This window comes from Euphorbia lathyris, chromosome 6, assembly GCF_963576675.1.
Source record: "Euphorbia lathyris chromosome 6, ddEupLath1.1, whole genome shotgun sequence".
In the NCBI taxonomy this organism is placed as follows: domain Eukaryota; kingdom Viridiplantae; phylum Streptophyta; class Magnoliopsida; order Malpighiales; family Euphorbiaceae; genus Euphorbia; species Euphorbia lathyris.
The window spans coordinates 54,679,170-54,689,125 of NC_088915.1; the positions used below are offsets into that span (position 1 = coordinate 54,679,170).

The 9,956-nt window shown below is 39.7% G+C and overlaps 1 protein-coding gene across 1 annotated transcript; it reads right to left on the reverse strand.

Moving 5' to 3' along the window:
- Positions 1 to 2,070: 2,070 nt before the first annotated feature.
- LOC136233185 (uncharacterized) lies at positions 2,071 to 9,699 on the reverse strand. Its single transcript, XM_066022790.1, has 6 exons — positions 9,432 to 9,699; positions 6,128 to 6,185; positions 5,137 to 6,019; positions 3,205 to 3,433; positions 2,830 to 3,134; positions 2,071 to 2,723 (listed from the first exon to the last, which is right to left on the reverse strand). The coding sequence occupies exons 5-6, from the start codon at positions 2,851 to 2,853 to the stop codon at positions 2,073 to 2,075; spliced, it is 675 nt and encodes a 224-aa protein (XP_065878862.1). The 5' UTR covers positions 2,854 to 3,134; positions 3,205 to 3,433; positions 5,137 to 6,019; positions 6,128 to 6,185; positions 9,432 to 9,699; the 3' UTR covers positions 2,071 to 2,072.
- Positions 9,700 to 9,956: the final 257 nt, after the last annotated feature.

Below are 9,956 nucleotides of genomic sequence, written 5' to 3' on the forward strand. Positions count from 1 at the left end.
TGCTAAATCACCTCGAAGCCAAAGACACCAAATGGGAATTGATCCATGTACCCCGAGGATCCAACACGGAGGCTGATCACCTAGCCAAAAAGGCTTCAAGCAAAGAGCATTGGGCGGATCTGCAATGCCCATTCGAGGTTAAGACAGTACCGGCATTCGCCTCAGAGATGGTATCCTTACTAATGTCTGTGGAGAATGATTGGAGATCACCAATCCGCCAGTATCTAATAGATGGAGCATTGCCTTTGGATAAGGAAGAAGCTCGGCGGATCGTAAGAAAGGCGGCCTATTTCTCCGTGATGAATGATTGCCTGTACAGGAAGTCTTTTAGCCACCCCTGACTGAAATGCATCGTGCCAGAAGAGGCACAACAGATCCTCAAAGAGTTGCATGAAGGCGTATGTGGAGCTCACGAGGCATTTTCCTCCATTTTGAAAAAATCCAGGTTAGCAGGATTTTATTGGCCTACGGCAGAACTTGATGCTCAAAAGTTTGTGGAGTCTTGCCATAATTGTCAGATTCATGCAAATGAATCACACACTGCTAAACACCTTCAAAGGCCCATCATCGAGGGACGACCCTTTGCTATTTGGGGAATTGACATTGTTGGACCATTTCCTCCTACCCAAAGACAAAGAAAGTACGTGGTAGTGGCAGTAGATCATTTCACCAAGTGGGTAGAGGCTGAGGCTGTCTCCTCCATCAATGCAGAACGAATGGTGGAGTTCGTCAAAGATAATATCGTGGGAAGGTATGGAGTTCCCCACACGATTATCACTGACAATGGAACGCAATTCAACTGTGGAGAGTTCAAAATTTTCTGTGCACAATTGGGCATTCAGAACAGATTCGCCTCCGTTTACTATCCTCAATCCAACAGTATGACTGAAGTCACAAATCGAACGATTGTAAAGGGAATAAATAAAAGGTTGGGGGAGCATGACAAGAAATGGGCGGATCAATTAATGAGCGTCCTATGGGCGTATCGCACTACTCCTAGAACGACCATAGGCGAAACACCATTCGCCCTCTCTCATGGCGTGGAAGCTGTAATCCCAGTCGAAATACAGGTCCCAAGTGACAGAGTTGCATTCTATTGCGAGGATGAAAAAAGTCAAAGACTGAAAGAAAGTCTTGATCAAGTGGAAGAAAGGAGAGAAAGGGCATATGTACGCATGGCGGCATATAAGCAGCGGATCGCAGCTTATCATGACAAAAATGCCAAGCTTGTAGACTTGAATGTGGGAGACCTCGTGCTCCGCAAGGCAGACAATATCCAATCTAAGGAAGGGAAGGGCAAGCTAGGACTCGCCATGACAGGTCCGTATCGAATAGTGGACAAGATTGGGTTCGCCACATTTAAAATTCAAGACATGGAAGGAAATACATTGCCGCGTACATGGAATCTCTAAAATCTCCGCAAATATTTCGCCAGAAAATAGAATGTAAACAAGGTCTTGAGTACTCTTTTTCCTTTAGTAAGCTTTTTTTCCCATGAGGTTTTTCTTATTAAAGGTTTTAATGAGGCTCACCTATAAGACCTGCTTGCTGTAATAAAGCGTATCTCCAATCAATAAAAAGCAATTGTTCTATTGTCAAATATTCTTTTTAAGTATTTTCTTGCAGCAATATAAATATTTCAGTCTAAAAAAGAAGGGGGCACCCAACGCTTCCCACACCAAAAAGTACTGCTATCACATAGCTACTTTTCTCCTCAAAGATAGGAGATCAATCTCATGGGCGGATCAATTCTTAAATGACCACCATTAGAGATAGAGTTAAAACATCTCTCGGACGCGAGACCTTTACACTCTCTTACATCCTTCCCAAAGAAGGGTTCACAAGTCCTAAAGGCGGATCGATTCACCTCAAAGATAGGTAGCAAGATGATCTCTAAGGCAGCTTAACTTCCTCTAAAGGAATAAAACAGCTTCAAACCTTCACAAAGGTTCACACAATGGAGTATGGCTGGCCACCTACTTCAAAACAAATCCTGAAAGCCTATAAATTTACTTACGCAAACGTAAAAGTAAAATAAATAATAGCAAGGATTAACAAACTGTACTTAAGTTTTACAAACAAAGATACACATTAATAGGAGCATCCTCCTTAGCATTTGTTTTCCCCGATGCGCCCTCCAAAGGGGCTTCATTCTCTATAACACCAGATACGCCCTCCAGTGGGGCTTCCTGCTCTACAGAGATAATTCCTCCTAGAGGAATAGTGCCATCGGTTATTAGCTCCTTACTCTGGTCGCCTGTCTTCAAGGGCGCTTCATCGAGGTCCACGGGTTTAAGGTTGACAAGAGGTTTGCTTTCTTCGGCGGATCCCTTCATCCATTTCCGAACGTGATCGCGGATGTAATCCTTGATGTCCGGGATTTTGCGATATTTGAGGACAACATCCGCATCGGGAACGGCGAACTCCGGATCTGTAAAATCAATTTCGGGATGTGCCAGTTGGACATATGCCATAATCCACTCGCCGTAAAAGAAAGCTTGCTCCCCTGCCATGAATTCTGCGTCTACTAAGGCATCCTCATGTTCCTTAGCATCTGCTTCGATCTTTTCCTTCAGCTTCTGGATCTCGGCATCCTTGAGGGCCATGGCGGACGTGGCATTCGCGTTAGCATCAGCGACTTCTTTCTCTAACTTTTCTATAGTGGCCTTATCCGCCACACCTTGAAGGAGCTCAGCTTCCATGGCACGCAAACGGGTATATATCTATCAAGGCAAACAGTTCATTCAAACAAAAGAACAATAGCAAAACTCTCCCCAAATGAGATCACTCATTCATCCAAAACATAACAAAAGGACAGAGGGAACTTACCGTTAGAAGCTCCGTTTTTCCCATTTGGACATGGGCTGATCCTGGGATCTGGTTCTGGCTCTTTTGCACCTCACCCAACTGACCAAGAGCCTCGTCCAGGTCATTGATGACAGACTCATTCTCCAAAGATCCCCTGTTACCATGTTTGGCGGACCAGTAACCGCCCAGGTCAGGCTTTGGCTCTTTTGCACCTCACCCAACTGACCAAGAGCCTCGTCCAGGTCATTGATGACAGACTCATTCTCCAAAGATCCCCTGTTACTATGTTTGGCGGACCAGTAACCGCCTAGGTCAGGCTTCGCCATCTGCACCAAGATAGGAAGGTCAGAACTTAGATTCAAAATATGGCAAAGGGAAATGGTAAAAACAGCTTACTTGTTCCTTCTCTACCAAGGGCATTGCGGATTTCATGGCATCCGCCATAAACTTTTGTCCGCCAGAAGCTGTAGGCTTCCTCTTCTTCAGAGGCGGGTCGGCCGTTGTATCAGCAGGACGTTTCCCTGCACTCTTTTGGGGATCCGCTGCCTGCCCTTTCTTTCGAGCCTCATCCTCCTTCAGTTTCTTGCGCATCTTTACAAGAGCGTGATTGGCCTTAGATAAACCCCTGACAAAGAGAACAATAAGGTAATCAAGGTTCAAAGAAAAAACAAAGTTACCTTGATCAAGTTGTGCAAACTTTGAGTAAATGAACTTGTCCCCTTCTTGGCGAATCAAAGGAATGTCATTCATCATGAAGTCCAAGGCGTCAGCGTATGTCCAAGCATCTGCCTTGACATTCTTCATGAGTTCCGCCACTACCTCATCACTATCTGTCAATATGCGCATGTCTCCCGCCATATGCAGGGGTTTGGCATTCCAGAACGATGGAAAGCCTAAAGACTCGCCCTCTTTTATCTTTACATAGAAGAATTTTTCGTCCCAAAGATGGACGTTGGACATCTTACCGCTAAACGGCGAATATGTTCCAAACTTTGCAAAAGTGAGGAAAGACTCAGACTTTCGCTTTGACGGTTTATGAAGAGATCGAAAGACACCAGGAGTACACACTACCCCTAAGTTTGAAGCTAAGTAGCAATCTAAAGCCAGATCTAACCAGCCATTTGGGTGTAACTGGCTGGCAGTGATATCAAAGTAAGCTAGAATGTCCGCCATCATCTTAGGAAGAGGAAGTCGGAACCCTCTTTCTACATGACTGCAATATACGGACAGATATCCGCTTGGCGGACAGGCGGGTCGTTGATGAGCGGCCGCCAACTGAGTCTCATAGTCCTTTATCCATGGAAAGCGATTCGCCAGATCCGCGGCGCTCATGCGAGATGGAGTAGACTCCGCACGAGGTGCCTTTCTCCTAGACGGGGCAGAAGAAGAGGCTTCCATCCCGAAAAATCGCCTAAAAGCTATTGCCGGAGCAATACCAGGGACGGTGATGGAAGAGTTCTGAATTCTACCTGAACGAGTCCGACTACTATTACGCGCCGAGTTACGCAACTCAGCTAAGTCAGAACTAACTATACCTTCGGAGGAATAAGAATTTTCCGACGAAGAAGTAGTCCAACTAACTACGATTTCAGAAGAAGAGGTCAAATTAAAAAGTTCGAAGGTCGATTCAGAGGATGAAGAAAAACTCCTAAACATTAGAAAAAATAGAATGAAAAAGATTCACTTACATGAAAGTTAAAGCTTGGAGAATTCTGAAACTCTGGGCAAAGAAGCGTAAAGAAAAATGGAAGAGAAGCACAAATGAGGAAGAAAGAGAAAGAGAGGAAGGAAGAAGGCGTTCTCTCTTTCCTCGAGTGGCGTGTCCGTGACATGTGTCACCCATCGATTGGCATCGAACAGAGTGACCATTAATGCAGGTAATCATGACGGCGCGTGAAGAAGCTCAAAAGCCCTAAAGAACTTTAAAGAAACTTTAGGGGGGCTTCTAATAACATTGAGATATTATTCCAAGGATCAAAAGAGATATTCGCCTAGAACGGCCACGTGTTGATCACCTGATACCGGAGTATCACGGCGTATCGAGCAAAGAGATCCGACAGGCGGATCACCAACACCTCACCACAAGAGATCCGCGGGCGAACCTATGAGGCGAATCGCCATAACCACTCAATCCGCTATTGAAACAGCTGAGCCGATCCCGCAATAAAGACCATTAATAAGCTATCAATAAGCTAACGGGCATACTTAAAGGAAACCAGTAACCGCCATTAATGGAGCATTAATGGAGACTTTCTAGTTACTAAAGGTTACAACTTCATGACTATATATAGATTGCATCTCAAGCTATCAAGGTACACATTCACTTACCCTTGGTCAATTCAGTTTGCTCTCTTGTTCTTCTATACTGACTTTGGCATCAGAGCTTCCCCCCGTCGAACCCAACGACGCCCCCACAGAGACGGAAACCTATCGGAAATTCTCCACTAGTCATCAACTCCTTATATTGCTTGTTGTGTACTGCCGAGTAAAATACTGAAACGAACATAAGCTGAGTTGAGTGAACTGAGAAGCTAAGCTCGGGAATAGATTTAAGTGCTATGTCCTGACTCAAGAATAGAAATAGTCTTAGTCACCTGTTGACTAAGCTTGTCTCTAAAACCTACTCAGTATCACTGTGCTAAAAGACTAAGTTAAAGTCTTAAACTAAAAAAAAGTCAGCCTTAGCGTAAAAAATTTAAATAGTTCCTAACCCCCCTTTGGAACTAATATTGTCACGTTACATGGGACCAACACCCATGTCATCTCTTCTTCTCCGATCTAATCCCTCTTCTTTCAGACCTCCTACCTGATCCCTCTCCTTTCTATACAGCCTCCTTCTCCAGATAACTCTAATGGAGCATCTTGGAGCAGGTGGAACGTTTTTCGCATTTGTTGGAGTTTATTGGTAAATATTTTTCACTGATTCAACTCTCATTTTTAATTCTCGTTTTTTAATTCATTTTTTAGTCCTGTGGTTGTGCATAAGGAGAGCAGAAAAAGGAAACAGCAAAAGAAATTAGGGTATGTTAATTCTAATTTTGTTCTTTATGGTTCTTAAAAAACATAGAACCATTTTTAGTTCTGTATGTATTTGGTTGATTTGGATGCAAAAGTTCTATGGATCTTTATTATGCTGATGATTATTTACTGCTCCAGTGTTTATTGTTGTCTTTCATTGTTTTTCATTGAGTTCCCGAACCACTTGTGCTTTCTGCAATTAAAACACTAATTGAGAATTAGTTATTGTTTGAATTCTTAAATTTGAACAAGTTCTAGTATTCCTCTAATTATTATAAAATTAAAGAATCATATAGCATACCTTTGTTGTTTGAGCTATCTGGCTTACTAACAAGTTCATTAGTAACCTTTCTCCTCCTCTGCAAAAAGAAAATGCATAAGTTTGTAGCTTTACCAAGTTCTCAAAAAGGCATTAACACTATCTAGTATCTACAGATAGATATACCAATTTAAATATGATAACATAAATGGAAGACTACACTAGATTCTTGAAGCACTTGAAACCTTTAGATGTTAAATGTATCATTGTTGAAATTCTATCATAAATTCAACTAGTAGAAAATGTCCTTAAAATGAAACAAAATAATATCCATCATGTCACAAAAATAATAATTGTAGATTGTAAAAACATCATTTTGATAACTTCAATATAGAAATATACTAACCTTTTAATTATAAATATCCAACGGTAAAAGGTGTGGAAAGTGTAAAACAAATTACACTTGATAACCCTATATGAGTATAGGTATTTATTTGGCTATGCTGAATAAGATTTCTTTCCTTGTTTCTTTTTCAAATTACTCATCAGTTCTTTGATCCTCATTTAATGAATTACATTTTCAGTAGCCTTTTACTTTGAGAAACATTCATGCTTGCTTCAAACCTTCATGCGTGCTTCTTTTTGCTTGTTTCCTTTGACCAACTTTGGTGGACTCTATCACAAGGTTCAGTTTTGATATATTTCCTACTAGTACAGACCCTTGTACTTGACCAAATAATTCAATTGGATATTTAAGTTTGCTTAAAGTGAATTATTGGTGTTTTGTCTTGTACTTGACCAAATAATTCAATTGGGTATTTAAGTTTGATTAAAGTGAATTATTGGTGTCTTGTGGCCTATTGACATCTAAACTTAATTAAAATTATTTATTGTCATTTTACTAAGTAGCCACATAAGATTTAGAGAGTTGGCATTGCCAATTTTTAAATAAGTTTAGGGGTTAATCTGATTATTTGGCTAAATATGTGTCTTTTATATATTATACATCAGCATGTGAGGGAAGTCAATTCCATTAGCACGGTTCATTTGAGCATGACGACTACAAGTATTGATTTTCATGTGACATCGCAACTTGCTCTTCCTCAACGATTTCATGTTGCCTCCAACATTCTAGCAGTTCGGTGGACACCTCCCTAAGGTGGCTGGGTCAAGGCAAAAACGCAGATGGAGCAGCCATCGGTTCCTTGGGAGCTGTTGCCACGGGCAGAGTTTTTAGGAACTCTGGAGGATTCCCTATAGGAGCATTCACGTTTGCTATTCCCACGACATTTGCATTCATGGCTGAAATGATATGTATGCAGTCAATAAGGCTTGGAGCTTTGGATGACATAAATTGTGGCTTGAGGTAAACTCAACCGTATTTAGTTCCTGAAAAACTTGCTAATTATGGTCTTCATACAACAGAGGCGTAAGGTTGGCCTCTTCGCCCGACTTTTGCAACGTTTTGATCAATAATGATATTAATGGTGTTTGTATTTATAGGTTCGTGTAATTAGGCATTTTTTGACAACCTTATAAAGCCAACCTTCCTACTTTCAATTTTGACAAATGGATTGATCACAACCTCACCACACAACACAACATTCCCAAATCACGATATGATCTATGTCACACCCGATCCTAAACGGCATCGGATACGACCGGAAGACAAGATGACGAACGTCTACTTGTCTACAAGACAACCCTATCTTATAGGGAATCGACCTATCACTTTTTTTTAAGCGTAAAAGCTTATTAACGTATCACTATTAATTCAATCGAATTATCTTTTAACCTATTATATTCTTCAACCAAACTTCCTAATTAAAATGTTTATTCAAACTATTTAAAATTTATTTATTATTTGGCTTGGACTTGATAATTCTATCAAGCTTCCTGCGTATCCCGAATCATCCTATAATATTTAAATCGGGAATCAAAGCCACGTAGTTCTATCCATCTAAATAATTTATTTTTCTAACTAAACTATTATTACGACAACTTAAAAAATCTAGCAATAATATGGTTAACAAACCAAACATGATAATTCAAAATTTATAGAAGTTAATATGCTTATAAACTAAATACCAGTTGATAATTACTTGCCAGATTCTTTTTACTCCATACCTGTTACCATACACCCATAAGCATAAGAAGAATTCAATTTACATCGTCTTTGTTCTTGTTTTTATTAGTTAAATAAATTCTCTTATAAGATCATTCATTATTCCCATTCTATTCCACTTGTGTTAAATAATTCAATTATGTCCATGTTCCATTTCATGAAGAAAATTCATATCTGACATATACCGAATAAGCTTTCGTCTTTTTCGGATTTGTGTAGTATTCATTTGATTTGATTTTATTCTTTATTTAATTATGAATTTCATAACATTAAGCAGACAAACCAACTCCACGTTTAACACAACTCCTTTTATTACACAAAACCCAACTCAAAGCTTAAAATGACTCTTTTACCAGAGAATATGATTTAACGTCTAACACGAATCTGTTTACTGAACCATTTAACTCAAAAGCAACTCAAAACCGAACAACTCACGTTAGTGAACACAACAAAAATGTACTTAAAGACCAACTGCAAAACCTAAATCTAAAACCACTTCCAGCAATGAAACAATGGTCCCTTGTCATGATATTTAATCTCAGAAGCCATGAGGAACAATTTCTCCCCACCCATGACGAAAGATTTAGATCAATTACATATCTACAATTGAATTGAGACACAGTATTTTGCAATACCGAATGAGTTTTCTCAAGCATTAGTTAAAAGGTTAGTACTTCAATATTGTATCAGATTCGTCCTTGATATGTTTGATTCTTATCCTTACAATGTTAATTTATCAACATGGTAATACCATATAACTGCTAAGAAAATTGACTTTCCAAGTGAATTTTTCTAACCTTTGCAAATCTGATCTTACTATAATCAAAATGTTTAAGCTGCACACAGGTAACAGATAGTTTAAACTAAAGCTTCAAGTGAGGGTCTCAAATGACCCTTAAGAAAAAAACATAATGATCTCAGACAAACAACAATAACCAGGAATAAGTAGAACGCAGGCTTTCCTTTACCGAATCAAAGGGAAAACGCAAAGAGAACAACAACGAATACACAAACCAAAGCTAGAGCCAACACAAATCAGTCTCACCTTATGAACAAGCAACATCTAACAACACAGCTAAACACCCATTTCAAATTAAAAGATTCAGAATAACTTTTCTGCCTCTAGGAGTTCTTAGAACCCGCAGGAATCCGAAATAAGAAGAAGAATCAAAGTCAGAGAGGGGAATATGGAAAGCAAAGGGTCACAAACCTCAAACTTACCTTTGCATGTGAGTTATAAACCAACCGAAATGCCTCAAGAACTCAACTTCTACATCAGAGACAGAAACTGCCGCCGCTGTCATCAGAACTGGTCTAATGAGACCTCCTAAAGGTCTGAACTAAGCGAGAATCATATAAGACTGGTAGGAAAGCCCCATCGAGAGTAATCCGGAGTGAAATTTGAGAGAAAAGGAGGCCAGTATCCATCGAGTCGACCGCCCTTCTCCATCCCCAAATCACGAAGATCTGGTTGTGTTAGACAGCTAGATTTAGGAAAAATTTAATTTAAATCCTCCCATTTACTAAAACTTTCAGTTAAGTCCCTTAATGTTATAATTCCCTCTTTAATTTATTCTAACCTTTCAATTAAATCCCAATTCTTCTAATTCATCTAATTAGACCTTATTTATCACATTCCTATCCATATTTGTTCTTTTTTTTGTTCGATAAAAGAAAATTCGTTGTCTATAATAAATCTCAATTCTTGTAAAAATATAAAAGAACTAATCGAAAATATTATCTCGG

Bases quoted from the DNA above. Each gene is read 5' to 3' on its own strand.
- LOC136233185 (XM_066022790.1), bottom strand. From the start codon at position 2,853: ATGGGAAAAACGGAGCTTCTAACG. The intron at 2,724-2,829 runs GTAAGTTCCCTC...TTGCCTTGATAG, and splicing joins GAAAAACGGAGCTTCTAACG to ATATATACCCGTTTGCGTGC.